The sequence below is a fragment of the Nycticebus coucang genome, chromosome 6 (genome assembly GCF_027406575.1).
Source record: "Nycticebus coucang isolate mNycCou1 chromosome 6, mNycCou1.pri, whole genome shotgun sequence".
In the NCBI taxonomy this organism is placed as follows: Eukaryota; Metazoa; Chordata; class Mammalia; order Primates; family Lorisidae; genus Nycticebus; species Nycticebus coucang.
In genome coordinates, this window is record NC_069785.1 from 104,370,168 (window position 1) to 104,393,713 (window position 23,546).

The window sequence follows — 23,546 nt, forward strand, 5'->3', positions numbered from 1 at the left end:
CAAATTTTATGACGTTATTGATTTTTAAAGACTTTGTTCATAAATTTTCTTCACGTATTTTGCAATGATACTTCATCAAATGTGAGTTGGGGGCAGCAATTCCATTGTCCTCTATTACTTATACAAGTTCCTCTCTTTTACCTACCATCACTGGGGCACCATCAGTGACTATATCAGGTATGTTGATAATGGGCAAAGAAAATCACTTTAACATTTTTTATGGCTCCGTATAAATCTCTTAATTTAGTTGTGTCTTTTAATGGCACTAAAGAAGCCGTGTCTTTAGTGACAGATTTATTAATACCTCTAATAAAAATGTCAGTTGAGCCATATTTATCGTGCCGTCATCCATCAGCAAAGCATAACATTTAAAATTAGCAGCTTCACTCTCCAAACTTCTTTCAGTAGATTTTCCAGTTTCTTCAATTCACCTGGCTACAGTGTGAGACAAACTAATTTTAGAAGTAACCTCCTTTTTTCCGGGTAAATTATATCGGCCAGACTTTGCATACTTTGCTTAATAAACTCATCATCAGTAAATGGTTCTGAATCTTTTGCTATTAAATATGCTATCACGCATCTAGCTTTTACAATGGAATCTGTGTGAGTTGTAACTTTTAAAAAAAATTTTGTTCAAAAAAAACAAAATTTTGTTCAGAAGACTTTTTTTCAGTCCAACTATTTTGTCCTTATGACACAATCCTTCATAAGCCTCGAATTTGGCAGTGTGCTTTGGTATATAATGCCCTTTTAAGTTATAGTCTTTGAAAACTTGCCCTACAGAATAAGCAGAGTGCCTTAGGTTGGCATCAACAAAATAATAGTCATCTGTTCACTTTTCCCTGAACACTCTTCCTTCCTTCATCTGTAATTTTTCTTTTTGGGGATTCTGTTTTCTTTGGAGACATTGTAGAAGCCATGCTGAGATTTTAAAAAATAGTAATAGATAAGGGACTGTATTTATTTTACTATGAAAGCTAATTGATGGAAAAATAGAAAGCAAGGTTTGGGCCCTTCCTCATCCTGGCTGCCGATGCAGGACGAGGAGGCGGCCAATTGTAAAGCACGGTGGGTGAGGTGTGCGGTGCCAGCAGGGTATGCAAGTACCTGAGTAATCAGATAAGAATGCTCACCTGACTCCTAAATAACACGACACCTAACGTTGCAATGGTAGATTGATATTTTATTGATAATCACTGCCTGTCCAAGTCACCACGAGCACCCGTAACATCTGATGGTGTCAATGTGACTGTGCTTGGAAGATAACTCACCGGAAGCCACATTCTGCTGTAAAACTGAAGCTATGCATGCATATGAGTAGTGAGGGCATAGGTATGTTTGTTTTACGTGACATCACAACATGATGTTGTCTTCTGAAAAGTTCAGGGTTCCACTAAAAAATCACCAAAAATCTCATGTTTTAAGTAAGTTTTTGATTTGTGTTGGATAGCATTCACAGCCATCCTGGGCTGCAGGTTGGACACCCCTGATCTAGAGTAAAGCTCTGTGACATAAAGTCAGCTGTGCAAGGCAGCTCAACCTCAGAGCACGGTGTCTCCCCACTGGGGTGTAGCAGAGGCTACTATTGATAGTTGCCCTCCAATATCCATCCATTTCCCCCTTCTTCTGCAATCGAACTCTGATTTTCACTGGGGAAGCAATGGGTTCATTTAAAAGACTATATTTCCAACCTTCCTTGTAAAGAGGTGTGGTCTTGTGACTATATTCACCAGTGAAGTGCAAGAAATATGTGGTATGGGACTCCCAGGAAGGCTCCTTAAAGGGACCTAACTCAAAGGGAAGAAGGACCCTCTGCCCTTTCACCACCCTACTCCCCACCCTTTTGCTGTCTCTGTCAGCCTGGAAGTTGGATGTACTAGCTGCCATCTGTACTGGAAACTGGGAGCCCCAGATGTTTGGTGAGCAAACTACACAAAGACCCTCAACCTACTCATAAAAATGGCCAGCTCCAGCAGCCATTTGGTACCATGATGTCGCCTTAAGAGTGAAAACCACATGCTGAGGATGGCACAGCAAAAGTATCCTAGTGACACTGGGGAGCTGCCATACCAGCTCTTGGTTTCCTGGCCCCAGACTGCTTTTATGTGAGAAATACCAGCCTCCTTGATGTTCCTCAGAAATGAGAGGCATGTTCTATCCTTGGGACTTCACACTGGCTGGTCCCTCTGCCTGGAGCACTCTGCCCCCAGACATCTACCTGGCTTGCTCCCTTGGTCCCCTTAGCTCTCTAACAGGAAAGCACTAAGAACCTCAGGCACTGAGGCCTCTTCTGACCACCCTATTTACAAAGCATCCACATTCCCCAATATTCCAACGAGCAAACTTATCATCTGTCATACCACATACCTTCTCCTTGTCTGTTTATCTCCTTATCTTATATTCCTGCCACTGAAATATAAGCTTTCTGTTGCCAGGGGTTTGGGCTATTCTGTTCACTGCTGTGTCTCTTGTCCTTAGAACAGTGCCACATGGAGAAGGTACTCAATAAGGACTTGTTGTTAAGTGAATGAATGGAGCTGGCCGTGTGGCTCAACCCTGTGATCCTAATACTCTGGGAGGCCGAGGCGGGCGGATTGTTTGAGCTCAGGAGTTTGAGACCAGCCTAAGCAAGAGTGATACTTCATCTCTACCAAGAAAAGAAAAAATAGCCAGGCATTGTGGTGGGCACCTGTTGTTCCACCCACTCAGGAGGCTGAGGCCAGAGGACCTCTTAAGCCCAGGAATTTGAGGTTGTTGCGAGCTATGACGCAACAGCACTCTACCCAGGGTGACAGAGTGAGACTCTGTCTCAAAAATAAATAAATAACTGGATGTTGTGATCTAATGGACAGGCTCTACATCCTCTTTTGTCCTCTCAGGCCCTGGCACAGGCTCATCAGGCCCAAGAAGGGTCACTGGGCACCCTCCTCCCATAGTCACCCAGGAACTAGGCTGGGACCATGGATGCCCAGCTGCAGTGGGTTGGGACAGAGGAGGTGACTCTCCTGAGTCAGATGGGCTTCACGGGAAGAGAAGCTCATGCCTGGCACCTTTCTGCCCTCATCACAGTCACAGACACACAGACACACACACACACCCCCTGCTGTCCTGTTTCTGTGGAGAGCCCTGACTAATTCAGATGCTGTTCTCTTTCCACTTTCCAGAGGAAACTGGGAGCCCCAGATGTTTGGTGAGCAAACTACACAAAGACCCTCAACCTACTCATAAAAATGAGAAAAATTACTGAGTGTCCACGAGGGATGTGTGCATGCTTTGACCCTGGGGTCAGCCGCATTTATGGCCGTGCGGCCTCAGCACAGGGCACAAGAAACAGGGCTTTATTGACCACTGAGTGCAGGAGGGGCTGACAGCGGGAGGGAGGCCCCGGTCAGCAGTGGGGCGGCTTCGGCTCTTTGTTTCCAGAAGAGCAGAGAGAATCTCAGGCTGGTGAGAGCGCCGGCAGCACTTTACCAGCACACTGGCCAAAGCCGACACGGTAACCATCTCCTTGACAGTGTCCTGCAACAGAGGAGGACAGGGGTTAGTCACGGCACACTGGACTCACCAGAACCAGTGCACAGGCAGCTGCAACGCCGGTCAGCACGAGGCTGGGCCCAGGCAGGAAGGCGGCACTGGCGGGACACACGCGTCTCCTGAACAGAGGAATAAGCCTCTCAGAGGCAGCGCTGCAAGCTGGAGCATCTGAGAGGGAGCCATGGGCCCAACCCGCAGCCCAGAGCCTCCAGAGGCACTTCAAGACTTGATAGCTTCTTTGATGGTGGTCAATCCTCCCCACATGGGTTTGGGTTCAGTCCTTGGTCCTTAACTAGCCTGAAGCCAGACTGCCGGAGTCCAAGACCCAGCTCTTCCACCTACTGGCTTTGTGACCTTGGGTCTCTCCAGACCTCAGTTTCCTTATCTGAGAAATGGATCTAACGATAGCACCATGGCACAGGACTGCTACAGGAATGGCATGAGCTAATGCACAGAAACATCTGGGTGCACTGGAGAGAGAAACATGTTCTAATAATTTATTCTAAATGTTAGCATACAAACATCACTCTGTCAAATGCTTCCATTCACAGAAAGAAAACATCTTATGCTGAATCTTTAAAGAAGTCTGCTTATATTTGCCTTTTATATCTTCATGTGTAAACATGTGTAATATGAACCAATGGACAAAGAAAAATGTTTTTAAAACATTCTCAATGTTGTCTAGCAAACGTGTTTCTTTGTCAAACCTTTCCACTCAGTGAAAGAAAATGGTTTTTGATGAATCTTACATAAAGCATGCTTACATTTGGGAGAAAAAAAAAAGGAAAACTCTGAGAACAGTGAGTGGCCAATGGTAACTGCCTCTGAGTGTCAGCTATTATGACCTTATGGGCTGGGTGACTGGGGACAATTTGTTTTACTTCAGAACTCAGCCCCCTGATCCATAAACAGGAATAACAATGCTTATCTTCCAAGGTTGTAAGGATTGGATTAAATATTTCAGTGAAATCCCCACTACAGCTCAGAAACTAATAAATGTTAGTTTCATTCATTCAACTCCATTACAACAAGAGTGATGGAAAAGCAGGGAAAAGAAGCACATCCCTGTTCTGAGGAAGGTCCACTCAGTGGGAGAAGGAGGGAGCATCTGCGCTGGCCTTGGCTGGCAGACAGAAGCTCCCGAGGGAGGACATACTGCCGAGGGCATTCGAGACAGAGGGGACAGCATATGCAAAGGCGGAGACCTGGGCGTGCACTCTGTGAAGCCACGTTCAGGGCTTTGAACCTCACCCGGAGGGCAATGAGGTGACATGGAGGGTCTGCAGCATGACAGACTTATTAGAGTGACACTGATACAGAGGTCCTCAGACTCGCTGCACAGAAATGCTTCTCCAGGGCCTGAGACCCGCAGAGACCAGATGAGGCACTGCCAGGGCAGCACGAAGACAGAAGGACACCACCACATGCCCTCACATGCTGAACACAGCCCCACATTGGAAACAGTGCCTCCTGCTCCCAGTGTGAGGAGGAAGCAGGGAGTGGCAGCGGCCAGGAGAGAGAAATCAAGCCCAGTCCCGAGCGGGCTAGCAGCCATCTGGACACTGGGCTCAAAGGCAGTTTGTCCAACAGGGTCAGTAACACCCTTAACAAGCCCTCCTGGCCAACACAGGGACAGCCTCTCTCAGCCTCCTGGCCAACATGGGGACAGCCTCTCTCAGCCTCCTGGCCAACTTGGGACAGCTTCTCTCACGGGGCCAACACAGGGATAGCCTCTCCTCAGCAGGAGCTCATTCATAGCCTGTCTCCTCAGACCTCTCCCTTCACCTGCCAGGCATCTGAATGGCCCTCCTGGCTCAGGCCGCTCTGACCACTGGCCTTCTCTATAAAGGTGACAGCTCAGGCACCACAGCAGGCATCTCCAGAGGTTTTCATCCTGTGGCCCAAGCTGATCCAGGCCCTGGCTGGCACCAGCACACTGGAGCCAGCCTCCTGGGCTGAGGCATACCGTGACCCACACGCCGACAACCTGCAGGGACACATCCGTGACCCACACACCGACAACCTGCAGGGACACATCCGTGACCCACACGGGACAGCCTGCAGGGATGCCCTTTGTCAGGAGCATTATTTTCGTCTATTCTGCTCCTTTGTATCATTATTTTTCTGTCAGTCACTTTTGGACCTCAATGCTCAGAAACAGCCCTACCCTGGGGAGGACAATGGCCTATTACATAAAACCAACGCCCAGCAGAAATTCATGAAATACCAATTAAAGTAACTGACTTGAACTGCAGCATTTTTAAAGCTCCTTTTTCCCCGCACATGGTCCTGCCTCTGCAGCCTGGGACCCAGCCCTCCCCAGGGATTCTGTGCCCAGCAAGGGAAGCAGTGATGCAGGGACAGACAGGACCAGACAGAGATGGAGGCTGACCAGATGGACGCCACCACCAGGAGCCTGCAGGGCAAGAGGGGAGATTTCTGTCTGGATGGTGTTCCCAGATAGTTTTAGATACCAAGAAAGAAGAGTGACTAACCACAACTACCAACACATGGAAAATATGATGGACAGTGAGGAAGGCGTCAGCCACAGTGCGGGGTCAGCACCATGGTCTCTCCTGCTGAACATTTTGCGGTTGTTGGATGATCTTAGAAGTGAGAATAAGAGCACACCACGTAGGGAGGAAAGAGGACACTGGACACTGTGGCTGGCACATAGGGTCTGCAGCCACCACCTGGCTCAAGCCCTGGCCCCCCTTTACCCAGGTCAGTGTGCAGCTTTTTCCTGGCTCATCCATCCCAGGCATGAGAGGGGGATCATAAGAGCACCTGTTGCGGTAAGAATATAAAATGTATTCCACATGGAGCCTATGGGGCAGCATCCAGCCTGCAGCAGGTGCTACAGGTGTCAGCTGATACCGGCACTTCCCAAAGCCGCAGCACATTCCTGACCTTTAGAGACTGATTTGGGGAATGGCCACCCATGATGAGAAGGCAGGGGGATGGTGAGGTGGCTGTGAGGGCATCTGAGCAGGTGCAGTGGGACAAGTAGGAAGAAAGCTGGGCGAGAGCAAACAGAACCACATGTGGCTATCAAGCACAAGGGAGCTTGAAGGGCCAAGAGCTCAGGGAGGTCCTGGAAGTTGAGGGCAGGGCCGTCTGCTGACGCTGATGGAATTCCACCCACCTGTCCCATTTCCCTCTTCTCTTGCCAACACATACTTCTTCAGATCCAAGGAAGTGCCTTTCCTTGAATTCCTCCATCTGGTCAGCCTCCATCTCTGTCTGGTCCTGTCTGTCCCTGCATCACTGCTTTCCTTGCCGGGCACAGAATCCCTGGGGAGGGCTGGGTCCCAGGGTGCAGAGGCAGGACCATGCTCGGGAAAAAGGAGCTTTAAAAATTCAAGGAAAGAGGGTTTACAGAGGCCTCTCGTGAATTCCATTTACGAATGGCCTCCGTAAACCCTCTGGAGCAAGGCACTGTACAAACACGCAGGTCAATGCACCTCACAGCATCTTGGCTTCTTTTCCCAACTTCTCTGGCTCCAATGTTAAGAACACATGTCAATCCCAACTGCTTAAGCGCCAGCCCCCTTTCTTCCAGTCCCTGAATGGCTGCCTGGTCTAATGTGGCTCCGTCAGGGGTCCTTCTCACACTGAAAACAGGAGCGAAAGTCATAATATGCTCCTCTGCTACCCCATCCCCTTCTTTTCCCCAGATCGAAAGTTCAGAAAATGCTTTCCCTCAGTTCACAGATGCATGACCAAGGCCTGAGGCAGGTCTGGCAGGCACCACAGAGACACCAGAAACAAAAGTGGAAGCTTGACTGGAAGACCTCAGGCCAACTAGGTTTTTCACAGTCGTGTGACTTTTGGCAAGAACCTTCCCTCTATCAGCCTACATGTTCCATTCTGCAAAATCAGGGCAACACTGTACTACCAAGGGGCTCATGTGAGTACAGAGTGAAATAAAGACAGTGGGGTAGGCACCCGCAGCCAACATGGTTGACCCCTCTCAGATGCTCAGAAAATATAGTTACATTGGAATTAGAAAAATTATTATAGAAATAGCAGGGAAAATGTCAACTAATGTCAACTAATTCTGGGTCAACTAATTCTGGGCATCGGTTGTGGCTATCTTGAGCTCTGCCTGCATCTTTTCTCCAAATCCACTTTGTTTCATTTAGTCAACAAACCAGCAGCCACGCTGAGCACCCCTGATGTCGCTGCTTCTCAGATGAAGACTTGCCCCCCAAGAGCTCTGCAGTGGTCTAAAGTATGGTCCCCAAAGATGCCAGGTCCTAATCCCTCGAACCTGCGAATGTTACCTTACACGGTAAATGTTTTGGAGATATGATTAAGTTAGGGATATTAAAATGAGGAGATTGTCTGGGTGGGCCCTAAAATGAGAGAAGCAGAAGAAGATGAGCCAGGGGAAGAGGTGGCCAGGTGGCCGTGGAGGCAGAGATCGGAGTGAAGCCATCACAAGCCGAAGAATGCAAGCACAGCTGAGAAAGGCAAGGGCAGACTCTCCCACCAGCCTCTAGCAGTGCTTCTCAACCTTCCTAATGCCGCAGTGTATTTTCATTGTTAAAAAGGGGTCATGACCCACAGGTTGAGAACCACTGCTAGAGAGCACGGCCCTGCTGACACTTGGGATTTGAACCTCTGACCTTTAGATCTGTGAAAGATTAGAGCTTCATTGTTTTCAGCCACAAAGCTGGTAGTGATTTGTCAGAGCAGCCACAGGACCCTAACACCAGCTCTTAGTTAAGCACAGAAACTGACCCCAGAGGGAGCTCAAGACAGCAGCTGCTGATCCTCCACCTCGCCCATGCCGGTACTCCAGGCCAGGGATGAAGTGTGGAGAAATGGGCTCTACCTGCACACCCCAGGAGCAAGGTGGGGCTGGGCGGGGCGGCTAAGGTTTGCAGGCAGTGAAAAAAAGCAGTTCTGAAACCAGGATAGCCTTTATGGAAGAAGTACAATCCTCAAAGAGCTAAAGATAGACCTGGTACCAATCCCTTCCACTGGGATCCCAAGTCTATCCAGAAGAAAAGAAAATCACTTTACCATATGGACATTTGCATGTGAATGTTTATCAGAGCTCAATATACAATCCCCAAGATGCGGAAACAACCCAAGTGTCCATCAATCCACGAGTGGATTGATAAACTGTGGTGTATGGATGCCATGGAGATTTTGTATCCTTTATGACAGCTTGGATGGAGTTAGAGCTCCCTGTCCTGAGTAAAGTATCACAAGAAGAGAAAGACAGGCATCACACATGCTCAACACAGACTGAAACTAGTAGATTAACAACTACCTGCTCACAAGAAGGAGGGAGGCGGGTCGGCAGGTTCCTTCCCAGGGGTGACAGTGGGTGGGTGTACGGTACACCTGGGTGAAGGACCTAGCTACGCCTTAGTCTTACAAAGGCAAGTAACAGTGCCTAATTATATACCCTGATATTAATATTTTTAAAAAGTAGTTCTCCTACAGCAGAGGGTTATGTATTAGAATGTGGTCAAGTGGGTAGGACAGAATCAGACAAGATTATGAACGTGATGAAATGGGCAACAGGGAGATCTTAAGCAGAAGAGTAACAGGGGAAGCAAATATGAAGGCACCCAGAGCAGGACGGGAGCTGGTGTTAAGCTCTCCCAGGATTCCAGGCAGGGAGGGATGGTCTGGGGCAGGTTAGGTGCACAGAATTGGGAGGGCACTCTAGAAGGATGCTGGTGAAATGGGACCAGGGTTCTAGCCCAAGACAGCGTCAAGGAAGGAGTGTGGGTAAGGCATCCAACGGGAAACGAGTGGCTGGCAGGTGGAGAGCAGAACTCGGCATGTGAGTGAAAAGGCAGGGCTGTGTGAGGCGGCATCACCGACTCCCAGGCAGGGACCCCATTGCTTCATGGAAAGGGGTCAAGATACTGGCCTTCTAAAAACTGGGTTCAGGAAAAAGTGGCAAAGACAAAGATGACAATGAGGATCACTGCCATTTTTAAGCACTCACAACATGCCCTCTGATGGGTTCTGAAGACAAAAGCTGCCTGGAAGGAAAACTAGATACAATTATGTACTGGCTGTGAGATCTTAGGCCAGGCATTTAACGCACTTTGTGTTCTCATCTGTAACATGGTGCATGTATGACACCAGAAGATAAGAACAGGGACCTCATCTGCCTTTTTTTTTTTTTTTTTTGAGGCAGAGTCTCACTCTGTGCCCTGGTAGAGTGCTGTGGCATCATACCTTACAGCAACCTCAAACTCCTGGGTTCAAGTGATCCTCCTGCCTCAGCCCCTGAGTAGCTGGGCACCTGCCATAATGCCTGCCTAGTTTTTCTATTTTTAATAGAGACAGGGTCTCACTCTTGCTCAGGCTGGTCTCAAACTCCTGAGCTCAGGCAATCCTCCCAGAGTGCTGGGATCACAGGCGGGAGCCACCGCCCCTGGCCAACTTCTTCTGTCCTTTCATCATGGAATCCCCATGTAAGCACTCCATAAATGTCTACTAAACAAATAAGCAAGTTCATTTAGTCCTCACAGCTATGCTGTGAGGCTAAGTATTGTATTATTAATTCTATCTGAAAGATGAGGAAAACCAAGTCTCATAAAGGTTAGCCAACTGAGCTAAGGCCACACAGCTGGTGGGTCTAGGAGTCTAAACCATGTCTTCCTGACTCTCAATCATGTGCTGCTGGCCATTAGGGTGCCTATCCCCTCTATTAATAATATATGGCTGACAGGATGGTCCCAGAGGTTTAAGAGGCCCCTTCGTCTCCTTGGAACAGGCTGTAGAGAAGTCCCATGCACTGGCCCCGCTGTGCCTCCTTTGAACCCAGTCATGGGTCACAGAGTCTCTGCAGGGTTTGCCATGAAGTCTGGACAATGAGAAACCTGGCATTTGTTTATAACTTAGCTAGTGAGGAGGGAAAACAAGAAGAACTTCTACAGTCTTTTTGGCACATGGAGACTCACGTTTGGAGTCCCAGTAGCTAAGGCTGACGAGAAGCACAGAACCTGCAGACAGGAACTTGGGAACGCAGTAGGGATGCATCAGGACAGACGGTGGGAGCGCCCATGGCTAGAACAGCGCGCACAGGGAGAGGAAAGATGCCTGCCTCGGGCAGCCTCACCTGTGATGATGACTTCATCCCCGTCCTGCAGGAACTTCCTCGTCTGTCCATTCCCCAGCTCTATGGGCTTCGTCCCCCTCCAAGACAGCTCCAGCATGGAGCCAAAGCTTTCTGGTTCCTTTGTAACAGCAAAGGAAAACAGAGTCACAAGTATTTACATCAGGGAGGGTGGGCGTGTCAGCTTTGCTATGAACAGTGCTCAGGAAGACCTGGAACGGGTCTGAGCAAGGGCTGGGAGACTTCATGCCCTTCAGTCTCAGTGGGACTGCTGTGGATAGGCCCTCGAGACTGGGCACTCTGCCCCATCCCCCTGCAGGCAGGTGGCCTTCCCACCAGGGGCAGCCTTCATTCAGGACTGTGAACCAGGGTGCCCAGTCCCCCCGCCACCAATGCCCCTTCCTGCCACCCACACACTATGATGCTCAAGGCCGCCCTCCTGGGCGGAGAGTGCTCCTTGAATGAGAGGGTGCGGCAGGGCCTTGCAGGCAGTCACTGTCACACATCACACCCCAGGGTCATCAACTGTGAAGGTTCTGAAACTCTATCCTGGTTTACAGAGGCATGGAAAGGTGGGAAGGGACGTGCAGTGTGACCACCTTATCCCGGGAGGGTGCAGTGAGAGATGGCGACAATCAAGTCGGTGTCAGTTTCCTGACTATCCACGTGCCACTGTGACTGTTCCTTATGGAGGCAGAGACCCAGCCTCCCATTCCCATGCCAGCTTCCTCCATAGGCTGGAATTTGGAAGAGAAGGCCCTCCTGTACCCAGTGAGGGATGAGATTATGAGGAAGATGGGGTAGTAAGATACACCCACCCTGGGTTTGCCATTCCTTCTCCAGGGCAAGCCGAGGGGTCTGTGTCTGGGGAATAGGGGTGTTTTGCAAGGCAACACAGTACTCACCGGCCCACTGATGGTTCCAGAAGCCAAGAGGTCCCCCGGCTGCAGATTGCAGCCATTGACAGAATGATGCGTGAGCTGCTGCAGCATCGTCCAGTACATATACTGCGGGAGGCACACAGTGGGGCCGCAGGTGCACACTCACCCTCACCCACTCACCACACTCTTCCCTGGCTTCCCCAGACAGGTCTCCCTGGTCCCTTAGAGCAACAACACACTGTCCTCCTGGACAGCTGCCTGGGGACCTCCCGAGCTCTCTCCCACCTCCTTCAGGAGATGAGTTTCTCCACCGCCTCCTTCAGGAGATGAGTTCCTCCACCGCCTCCTTCTCCAAGAAGCACTGCCTGAGAGCCCCCCTCACTGCGCCACCCCCAGCCAGCAGCATCCCCATCTGTATGTGATTCGGAGCTGCCCATGGACACCCTTGAGCCCTAGGTCCTCACTTTGGCAGATGTTTCTTGTGAACAAATGCCCCACTCGCTTATCTCCCCAGTGGAGGGGACACTGGGCAATGGAGCAGAATGATTCTAATATGACCTCAGAGCAGTCTGAGGAAGGAAGGAGCAGTCAGGGAGGCTGGGCTATGGACAAAGAAGGCCAAGGAGCCACGTGGCCACTGAGAGGCTCAGAAGCAGCAAGTCCTGAGCCACCTAGATCTGCCCGTCCAACATTAGACCAGAGATAGTTCTTAGCCATGAGCCCCCTCAACAGGCCCCCTTATTGCTTCTTAATAGCATATGCAGTCCAGAATAATGTCAGATTAAAGGGAGACAAGGGGGAATAGGAATGCAGGGATTCAGAGGGTATTCCAGTGGCCTTAAACAGATGGTAAACACATGACAAAGGCACCCACTTGCATCCATCAGCACACGACAAAGGCACCCACTTGCATCCGTCAGCACACGACAAAGGCACCCACTTGCATCCATCAGCACATGACAAAGGCACCCACTTGCATCCCTCAGCAGGGAAATGCAACCTGAAATCAGTCCCCCAGAATGGCTGGAATGAACAGGCAAATGCCACCACATGCTGACGAGGACATGGAGCAGCTGAAATGCCAACGGGCTGCGAGTGGGTATAAATCCGGGTGAGCACTTTGGGAGATGGGAGGTTCCCATGCTGAGTGTGCGTATGTCCTCTATGAACAACAGTTCCACTCCTGGGTACACACCCAGCAGGACCGTGCACAGGAAGTGTGTACTAGGTGGTCACAGCAACTCTGCGACAACCAAAATATGGAACCAACTGAATGTCCGGCAATAGTAGAATGGACCAATCAATTGTGGGATATTCACATAGTGAAACACTTTAAGGCAATGAGCAAAATGAGCTATCACTGTGGGCATGATGCCACCACAAGGAGCCAGGCATAAAACAAGACCTGCTATATGATTCCATTGCTAGAAAATGGAAAAACAGGGCGGCGCCTGTGGCTCAGTCAGTAAGGCGCTGGCCCCATATACCGAGGGTGGCGGGTTCAAACCCGGCCCCGGCTGAACTGCAACCAAAAAATAGCTGGGCATTGTGGCGGGCGCCTGTAATCCCAGCTACTTGGGAGGCTGAGGCAAGAGAATCACTTAAGCCCAGGAGTTGGAGGTTGCTGTGAGCTGTGTGATGCCACGGCACTCTACCGAGGCCCATAAAGTGAGACTCTGTCTCTATACAAAAAAAAAAAAAAAATGGAAAAACAGGCAAGATTAATATATGATAATGGAAGCCAGGAAACAGGTGACCTTGCTGGGGGAAGGAGGGAGAGGGCCTGCTGACTTGCTGAGATGATGGGAGTTTCTCATTTCTGATCTGGGTGCTGGTTACACAGGGACGCTCACTTTGTGACGCTCCCTCAAGCTGTGCACTTCTGCCATGTGCATTTTTATCTGCCTGTGTTATCGTTCAATTAAAATTCATTTAAAAAAAAAAAAAAGTTGCTCTCATTAATCCAGTCCCAGGCAGAACAGGAGAAATCAGGGACTTGACCCTATGGAATCACCTATTGTCACCTAAGAAAATCGCTGGCCACGTCTAAGCAGCTTCCATCTCCAGGGAACTCTGTGGCCTCATACCATTTCTAGAAAGAGACAGGGCCGTGGAAGCTCCAGGCTCAGGGGCTGACCCTCTGTCACATCCCAAAACGGATCCTGATCTCCTGCTGGGCCAGGGAGCCCATCCAAGCACTCAGAGCTTACCTTGAAATTGGACCTGCATATGGTGGCTGTGTGGCTCATTCCTTCTCCTGGTAGGAAGAGAAGAGAAGGCTCAGTGCGGAAGCCCGCATTCCACAGGCCGGGCGGGAAAACACACACAGAGACACACAGAGCAGCTCTGTGGCCTGTAAGCCTGGGAAACGAGTGAGCTCAAGGGACATCAGAGCTGAGACACTTCCACAGGGATGACCTCGTCCAGGATTGGAAATACACAAGCACAGGCCACCGCTTTCTCCTCCTGCACCCACAGCAGACAACATTCACTGATCACCCACACATGTTCCTCTGAATCCTGGTGTGGCCTCGGAGCCCTTCTTAACACAGTGCTCCCGGCAGCCACACATCACCTAGAGAGAGTGTGCCAGCTAAAGCCTGTTTGTGATCTGTGGTCAAGGAGAACCCACTATCCCCTCAGAAGCCCTCTGGATTTCTGGGCCACCTGTCTGCCCCATCTCCAGCTGCTCCAGTGACAGGCAGTGAGCTACTTCCCCATTTGCAGTATTCACAGAGCATCCACACGCACAAAGCTACCAGGTTACCACTGTTCTACTCAGAACAGTGCTGACAAGTAGAAAGCTCTTCTACTCCCTCGAAATCAGGCTTCACCCTTTGGCTCTGGCCTCCTCTCTGAGGTGGCTCTGAGCAGGTGTGCTCCTTAGCACGCAAAAAGTCTGGGGCTCCCAAGCTGGCTCCTCCAGAGACCCTTTCACCCAGATCGCAACTTGGACCGTCAGAACTGCACGTTCAGGCCCACATATCCAGACACTGTGCTTTCTTGATGATCTTGTCCCTCCCCCAACAGGGCCTTCCCTGGATGTGCTCGCCCCAGGAGAGGCAGGAGGCAACATCTAAAGGAAACCATGGCAGGAAGGCACTCCAAGGGTGCGTCTGTGGATGGAGACCAGCCTAGAACTCAGGATGATGGGATTCAGTCCCAGCCTTGACATTAGCCAACTAAGTGATGTGGGAGGAGTCCTTTATCCTCTCTAGCCTCAGTTTTCCGACTGGAACATGAAAGAGTGAGGCCAGCACAGTTTCCCAGAGCCACTAAGGTGCTACAGGGCTCCTTCTAACAGCCCTTTCCTCCAAGGAGCATCTGGAGGAAGCCTCCTGCCAGGAGCACTCCCATGGGAAAGACATAGTGTGCGTAGACAGGACAAAAGGAGGTGAGCAACCAAGGAGTAAAGGAGGCTCAGCCAGAGTGTGGCCACCAGTCAGATCCTCTCCCTCTGAGGCCCCCAACAAGGACTGGAAAATGACACCTGCCCTTAAGTACAGGCACTGTGATGACCTTTACGTTAATTGACTTGCTCAGCCCTCACAACACATCACAAGGTCAATGCTGTTCTGATCCCATTTCACAGATGACAAACTAGGGCATGGGCAGGTTGGGTAACTTGGCCAAAGTCCTAGCCAGGCAGCAGCAGAGCCGTGACCTCCGGAGTGTCCATCACTGATGCTCTGCTGCTCTGTTGCTGGTGCCAGGCTAAGCAGCCGCAGGGGATGTGGACCACATCTGCGCGGCTCTCAGGGCTGGGTTGGGATGGAAACTGGGGTGCTGAATGTGCTGGCTCCATGAAGAGGGAGGGCTCAGCCAGGCCTCCCAGGGCAGGCCCAGGACAGACTCTCAAACAGGCACTCAGTGGAAGGCCCGCCCCCCCCATGGGGGTGAGGGCAGAGGTGCTATGAGAGCAGTGCCAGGACCCCCTGGGTGGCAGGCCCTAGGAGGACTCACAAGAAGACAGAGGTCCTGGAATCCACACCTTCCAGTCCTAAGAACTAAGAGCTCAGTGACAGGGTTAATGTCTCGAGGCCCAGCAAAGCTCCCTTTTGACACAAGTGGGTCCCCTACCCGCTTCTTCCCTTCAAGGGAACCACACACATCTCCAGGCTGTCACAGCTCCCTCCCTCACCCCTACTTTGCCAAATCCCAGGAGTCACTGGGGCAGGGCCTGGACACAGATGCCCATGGAGCCCATGGGCACACCACCTGCGCCATGGAGTACCTTTCAGTGCAACAGAGAGGTTGATGTCAAACGTGTAGGGCTGGTCATGCTGCAGGTATGGCAGGGGCTTGGGATCCTGTGAGGGCAGAGCATGGCACAGAGGTCACTGACAGGGCAGAGCTCGCCCAGGCTGGGCCTCTGAAGCCCCCCCCCCACCCCCCATGGCACAGAAGGCCAAGCCAGCAGAAGCAGCTCCTCTCCTGGGCCCCTGAGTTGTGTCCCTGGACACGGTGTCCTTGCAGCATGGGATGGGAGGGGCCATATGTGCCAGGCTTTGAGAGAAGCAACTGAGGGAGGGGTACCCACAGGTCAAAGGTCATAGGAGCCAAACTGGGATTGTCTCAGAAAGCCAGGCGAGGGGAGAGCTGAGGAAGGTGGGCAGTGGGGGGAAAGGCTGGGCTCGGGGAGGCAGAGGGTCTGAGTGGTCAGTGAGGCAGACAGCCCCGACTGGTGCTCACGCCAGCCAGGGAGGCAGTGTCACCTGCTGGGCAGAACATCTGCACTTTGGCCAAAAGCAGTGTTTTCCCAAAGTGCATAAGTCACTAGTGGGACATGAAGTTGCTTTGGTGAGTTTAGTAGTTCCATGCTTCTTTTTATAATTAAAGGAGCTAGTGATGTCAGGACATAAAGTTCCTTTTCTCAACATATTAAAGTTTTTAACTGAGAATTTCTCTAAAGAAAAACATGAAATATAGCCAGATATTGTGGTGCCTATAGTCTCAGCTGAGGCAAGAAAATTGCTTAAGTCCAAGAGGACCTGGAGGTTGCTGTGAGCTGTGTCGCCACAGCACTCTACCAAGGGCAACATAGTAAGACTCTGTCTCAAAAAAAAAAAAAGAAAAAAGAAAAACATGAAATAAATAATAGTTCAGAAGGGGCAAGAGGCATGAGGACTACACATAAATGGTATTTGGGAAGGGCTGGCATAGGGAAATGCAAGGCCCAGACATCTCTGGCCAGGGCAAAGCAGTGTCCCGTGACAGCAGCTGGGGACTGAAGCATGAGTTGGGGGAGGCTGTGGCCCAGCAGCAGCAGGGGGGACACACAGGCTGCTGCCAGCTGCAGAGGAGGTAACGTCTGGGGCTCATAAAGAGGGAGAGGGGGACAAGTCTTGGTGACTGAGGCAGGTACAGTGAGGGGGTGTGGGGAACGGCATGAGAGCCCCACAGGACTTTCATGGGGATCTGCCCTGCAGGGAAAGACCTCCATCTGTTTGCAGCCCAGCAGCTGTGAGGCGACCTCAGAGAGCGCGGCCTGGGAGGCAGAGGAGGCCCTGAGGGAGTGAGCCCAGAGAGATGGTCTGGAAGGATGTGTAAATGGCTGGGCCCCACAGGCAGGACAGAGGGGGCACTTTGGGACTCAGGGACACCAGAGAACCAGGGCAGGTCACGTGCCCCAAGCCAAGAGGTGAGAGTATGCCTAGGAAGAGGATGCAGCCACAAAGACATCTATGCTGAAGGAGGCATGAACATCCGGTCACAGGTGACTCTGGCCAGGAGCTGCTGGTGATGGGGTGGGGCTGTGGCCAGGCTGTAGCAGGCTAGGGAGGGAGGATAACACCAGGCAGGAACTTGGGGGCTGCAGGGGTGGCACGCACTTGCCGCTGGGCTTCAAATTGCTTTCTGTGGGTTGGGCTCCAGGGGGTGCCCTTTGCACAGAACAAAACTGAAGGCCACCTAGGAAGTTGTGCAATGGGGTGGTACTGTCAGGGACCCCTTCTCCTGCCAACTGGCCAGTTCTCCTGTTCTGAAGTTTACACAATTCTGTTTTCCCCCAAGAACTGTGCTAGAGAGCAAAAAAACAAGGGAGAGTGACGGATGCCACAGCTGCCTGGAGGTGACAGTGACCGGATCCCCAAAGGCACTCCAATGTGCACATGTAGTGGGCACGGAGCTGCCCTCCTGGCAGTCTGCACACTCACGGTGGGTGCTCCCCCCGCTCCCAGCAGTCTGCATGCCTGCAGTGGCAGCTCCCCACAGAAGGCGTGCTCACCTGCTCCGGATTGGGCACAGCAAAGGGCAGGAGGGCGTCCATGGGCACCACCCACGGGGAGATGGTGGTTCCAAAACTCTTCCCGAGGAAAGGCCCAAGAGGGACGTACTCCCACTTCTGAATGTCTCGAGCTGCAGAGGGGCAGACCCAGGACTTACAAAGGCTGATTGGGCCAAAAGGTGGTTGGGGTAGCCCCCATGCAGGGGCTAGAAGTTCATCTTCACACTGGGAGAGAGACACTTCCTGGGACCCAGGGCACCATGCCCCACCTACATATGGCACAGGGCTGACAGCAAGGCTGTTAACCTCAAATCTTAGCTTAGCAACTAACTGAAATCTCTGTGAACCTCAGTTCCTCATCTGTAAAATGGAAATATTACCATTACCTTGCAGGTATCAGTGGGAAAATACAGGTGGGGCATTAAGCAGACTGACACATAATAAGTGCCCAATAAATACTAGTTATGGTGTCAGGCACACCCCTATCAACTTAAGAGAAAATTGAAGCTCAGAGAAATTATGGGACTGGGCCAAGTTCTCTCAGCCAGAAGTCTGTCTGATACCTAAACCCACAGTCTCCGCCACTATACCACCTGCTGCCACCGGTCAGCAGCTGAAACTATCCCTGGCTTCTGAGCAAGTGTCCCAAGTCCCCAGCCTGCCCCTGGCCTCCCCCACAGCTGGCACTTAGAGGGCCCAGTAATCACCACTCCAGTCGTTCATCAGTACCATCCCGAAGATGTGCTCGTGGGCCTTGGAGATGGGGATCAGCTCCCCAAGTCTATTCCCGGGGCCTACAAAGAAAGCCTGATGTGGGGGAAGCTGATTAGAACCCGAGGCTGACCTGCAGTCCCAGGTCCTTGTCACCTAGAGAGCAAAGGTCAGGCATTTCCAAGCCCTGCCCTAGGAGCAGGACTGCCACAGGGGCCTGGGAGAGGCTGCTGTATTTCCAGGTGGCAACCCACGTGGAGCTGCCTAGAAGGGCAGCATGCAGCAGCGTGGCTGTGCCCACCAGGGCCCTCCACATGCCCCAAGTGCCACTGCAACCTCTCTTTCCTCCAGTGCATCCCAGGCCATCCCGCTCTGTCCTCTTCACCCCATACACTATGACTTCACACCACATGAAGCTTGTGAGAAATGAAAATATCAGAGCTTATATCCATGTCGCAGGCAATCCAAAGGCGGCCTCCTTACTGCAGCAAAGAGCGCCTGATGGGGCACACCCAACAGCCTCAGACCCCCTGCTGTCTGCTGTGTCTGAAGCAAATAATAAGGGGCACCATATATGTGAGCCAAAAGGACACCCGGATAGCAGCAGGGAGAAACTGGGACATCTCTTTCAAAGGCACATAGACTTGGCTATGGCATTTGGAAACTTGAGTGACAGTGTTTAAACATTGCAAATTTTTCATTAAGATTAAAAATAAAAAGGCTGGGTGCCACAGTTCAGTGGTTTAAGTGCTAGCCTTGCAAACCGGGGGTTGTGAGTTTGATCCCTGCCTGGGCCTCCCCCTGATTAAAAAAAAAAAAAGAGAGAGATAAAAACAAACCCCCCAAGAGCACCATCCCACTGAGGAATCCACCTCCTCCTGTGTTGTTTGTGCTCTCTGCCCTGACCCTTTCCCCCACTCTGACTTCTTGCCTTTATCTGCCCCAACTCCCCAGACAGGGGCCAGCACTGGTGGGGCATCTGCCTGCAGTCCTTCACTCTCCCTGAGAAAAGACCCTGGCCCCAAACCAGGGGTCTCCCAGGGCACCCCCAGGGAGGCAGCAGGAGGCAGAGGGCTGCCAGAATGCCCTGTTACCCTCTCCCACCCTGTTCCTCTCCTCTGCCAAACCCAGAGAACTCACAGGGCAGCAAACTTGTAACAGAGAGCTCTAGAAAAGCCGACCAAGTCTCCAGCCTATATCAGCCAACCCCGGATTCCCACCGCTGGAGCCCAAATGGGTGGCCCTCACTCTCCTCCTACCCCTGCGGTGACGAGGCACTCAGAGCTTCCAAGGCACCACCCACAGGCACCCACCGCAGGCCTGTGGGAAAGCCCTCCACCCACCTGCCTGCAGCCCCTGCCCGGCGCCATCATTGTTACCCGACAGCCCAGCAAATGCTGAGACAGTCCCAAGTGCCCACAACCCTCGGGTTCCCTCTCATCTGGGGACTGCCCAGAGTTCAGTGTCCCTCTTAGAAAGGGCAGCCCTGTAGCAGCACAAGGAACCCCTGGGGTGATGGGGCTAACAGCCAGTGACAATGCCCTGGCTGTGCTGCTATGCCCCGGTTATGCGGGAAGTTGCCAGGTGAAGGATATTGGGATTCCTCTGCATTATGTCTCACAACCTGATGTAAGTCTATAATGACCTCAAAATGAAAACCTCAGATGAAAGAAATGTGCATCCCTGGAGGGATCATAACTGTGTGGGTGTGGGGGCCCAGCTACGGTGCGGTGGGGCTGGCACGACTCATTCCCGCTCTTCACGGTAGTGATGTTCTGTAACATCACTGCAGATGCTGAACTTTGCTTCCAGGGGAAACGCAGGGTTGGTTAGACTCCTACCAGCCTCTGCTCAGTCCCTAACTATATGACCTGTTCCATCTGTGTTTCTGTTTAAAGGCACCTCATCTAATATATCTTGTTGATTTGTTACCCTTGAACCAAAAGCCAGCCACACTGTGGCCAAAGCATTATCTAACTTGTGTACTTTCTCCATAAAGCACATCAGAGCCTTATTGCAGTGACAAACACTGGATGGCATTTTAGCACTGCACTTGGGGACCATTATAAACAGTTAAATCACCCCCTAAAAAGCACAAAATGTGAAAAATGTGGCATCAAAAAGACCGCATAAAGGACACGCATGTGCTTAGACAGGGAAACAGTCACCTTGCTTGGTCTCATCTGGGACCACGCGCCCGTTTGATGGTGACTCACATTTTTCACTGCTCTGTGTATGTCCATGAATGACCACAAAAGCCCTCTAAATATTCATTTGAGAGTTATAAATAAATTTTCATAAGCAGGCAAATTTGCAAATACAGAATCTGCAAGTAATGAGGATGGACTGTACTTCCGACAGACAGATGTGGACACAGAGCCGACTAGAGAGGAGTGGACAGCTTGTGACCTGGGGCAGCCCCCACAGAGGGCTCTCATGCCAGAAGGTTTAACAGATCTTGTGGCCACAAAACATGGAGGCACTACTTACCATTTCCAACTCTATGTCCAGGAGTTTGCAGGGGCCATATATAGGGAGCTTAGCTGGAAGAACAGAAAACAGAGTGCTGTGAGGCTCCGCACACACAGGGCTGGGCACCCACGGGGCTGGGCGCTGGGAGGCTCTGCACACACAGGGGTGGGCACCTGGGGGGCTGGGCACTGTGAGGCCTGGTGAACACAGGGCTGGGAAACTGCGGGGCTGGGCTCCAGGGTCACTCACAGTCATCAGGTTTCATTTGTCCCATGGGCCTTCGGATCGGGGTGCCAGACACGACGACAGAGGAGGCACGGCCATGGTAGCCCACAGGTAAGTGTAGCCTGACGCAGGAAAGCAAGAGAGTAGAGGACACCAGCGCTGTTACAAATTGTAAAATAAACTTCAAAAGCATTAAAAAGCGGAAACAGAATCGACATAGATGCAGAGTTCAAAAATCAAAAGGTACCCCTGAGTGTCCATCCACGGAGGAAGGGATACACAAAATGTGGTACATAAATGCAGTGAAATATTATTTAGCCTTAAAAAGGAAAGAAATTTCTATACCTGCTACAATGTAGATGAACCTGGAAAACATGCTATGTGACACAGAAGGACAAATGCTGCATGATTCCTCTTCTCTGAGGTCCCCAGAGTAGTCACAGTCAAAGAGACAGAGAGTGGAATTTGGCTGCTAGGGACTAGGGGAAGGAGGGGAGGGCAGTCACTGCTTATTGGATACAGAGCTTCAATTTTGCAAGATGGAAATGTTCTGGAGGTGGACGGTGGTGATGGTTGCTCAGTGTAAATGTACTTCGCATCACTAAACACTCAAAAGTGGTGAAGATAGTAAATTTTATAATGTGCGTATTTTACCACAATTTTTTAAAATATTGATTTTTTAAAAAATCAGAAGGTGCTCCAGGGTGAAGTCAGGCTTTCTCCCACCCACACCCTTAATGCCAAAATGGAGCTGATGTAAATACTACAAGACGGCTCACGGTAACAGTCACCGTGCAAGCCAGGCACCCTGTGAAGAGCTTTTGGCATTGGTTCCCTTTTCACGTCATCTTCACAGGAGCCCTGCAGGTGCCACAGCCAGTGCTGACCACGCCTAGGCTCTGTGAGCACCCCTGGCTTGGCTGAAGTCCCCCGTGTAAAGCAGTGGCCCGGGGGTGGCACAGGGATTCAAATCCAGAATGCTCTGCCTGCACGGCTCTGCCGCTTCCTCTGTAGCCCACGCCCCATCTAGTACTAGGGGACCCTGGGAACAAGTCATACAGCTTGGAGCAAAAGAGTCAACCCAGGGCAACCGGGATGTGGTCAAGAGCTCAGACAGAAAGCTGAGCTAAGACAGAAAGAGCTAAGACAGAAAGAAGCAAAAGGAAATGAAAGAGGAAAGCATCCTAAATATGAAACACACTGTGATACGATTTAAAGTACACGGCACTAACATGAGCAGATCAACTGTACTCGCACACATATATTTTTTCTTTGTTTTTTTTCAAAAAATCAGAACATACTTTACATAATACCCTGTACTTTCCTTATCTCACTGAATATACACCATGCATATGTCTCTGGATCTAAATCTTTCAATAGCCACAAGACTTGCATAATGTGAATAGACTAATTTTCCAACTATTTCTCTACCATTAAGTATTCAGATTGCTTCCAGCTTTGAGCCACTAGAAATATTGCTAGTAAACATCCCTGCCCTTGGATAAAACACATGAGCGCTTTAATTTCCGTAGGATAGATGCACAAAAGTGAGACTATCGACATTTAAATTATAAGGTTTTGCTTTATGTATTTTCTATAGTTTGGGTTGGTCACATTAAGCATATTTACCTTTATAATAAAGAACAGGTACATGAAGTAAAAAAGCCACTACAGGCCACCATGCTTCCCATATCAATAGAGAAGGCCTGTTTTCTCTTAATTCTGCAGGACACAGGGCAAAGACAGCCATAGCTCCCACATGTGGCTTCAGACACTGTTAAAAACCTGTGTCCCAGGCCCAGCCTCTCCTTTCACCTCCCACTGCCACTGTCCTTTGGCCACTGGGATCCTGGAACCCAGATGATAGATAGCTCCTCTGTGCCACCAACACTAGAATAGATAGGCTATGGGTGGCTTAGGAGAAATGCAGCCCAGAGCCCGCACAGGGCCAGAGTTTTTAATATTTGCCCATCTCGAATGATCATAGGAGGTGGAGCAAGATGGCGGCCGAGTAACAGCTTCCTTGCATCTGGGCACCGTGAGTCTGGGGAGATAGGACTCCAGGCATCTCTGGCTGGTGGAAACTGCCTATCATCACCCCTGTGAGGATACAGGGAGTCAGCAAGAGACTTCTGGACCCAAAGAGGAAGACTAAAACAGTGGAAAAACGGCAAGTGGTCGCATGTGTTCAATCCGTCTAAACCCGCCCGCAACTGTAAGTTCAGTAGCAGCGAGACTGCAAACCAGAAAGGCCTTACCTGTGAACTGTTTTGGTGTCTTTGGACTTGGCACTCAGTTGAACTGCCTTGGGGAGAGCCTGAGCGGGAGTGCGGAGAACTTTGGCCGTTGTCTAGGGCCCCAGTCTGAGCCACTGAGCCAGACGGAGCTAATAGTGTTTGGCTGT

The 23,546-nt window shown here is 50.9% G+C and overlaps 1 protein-coding gene across 2 annotated transcripts in view; it reads right to left on the reverse strand.

Moving 5' to 3' along the window:
• Positions 1 to 3,322: 3,322 nt before the first annotated feature.
• Positions 3,323 to 23,546, reverse strand: part of FAH (fumarylacetoacetate hydrolase) — a 33,134-nt gene continuing 12,910 nt past the window's right edge. Inside the window, exons 6-14 of one of the 2 annotated variants that reach the window (XM_053595767.1) lie at positions 21,167 to 21,264; positions 20,936 to 20,988; positions 18,442 to 18,541; positions 17,735 to 17,865; positions 15,743 to 15,818; positions 13,719 to 13,765; positions 11,533 to 11,634; positions 10,631 to 10,748; positions 3,323 to 3,519 (exon numbers count right to left, since the gene is read on the reverse strand). In XM_053595767.1, coding sequence (XP_053451742.1) covers positions 3,440 to 3,519; positions 10,631 to 10,748; positions 11,533 to 11,634; positions 13,719 to 13,765; positions 15,743 to 15,818; positions 17,735 to 17,865; positions 18,442 to 18,541; positions 20,936 to 20,988; positions 21,167 to 21,264 — 805 coding nt within the window. In that variant the 3' untranslated portion in view covers positions 3,323 to 3,439. The remainder of the gene's footprint in view (positions 3,520 to 10,630; positions 10,749 to 11,532; positions 11,635 to 13,718; positions 13,766 to 15,742; positions 15,819 to 17,734; positions 17,866 to 18,441; positions 18,542 to 20,935; positions 20,989 to 21,166; positions 21,265 to 23,546) is intronic. The other variant, XM_053595768.1, reaches the window with a different exon arrangement.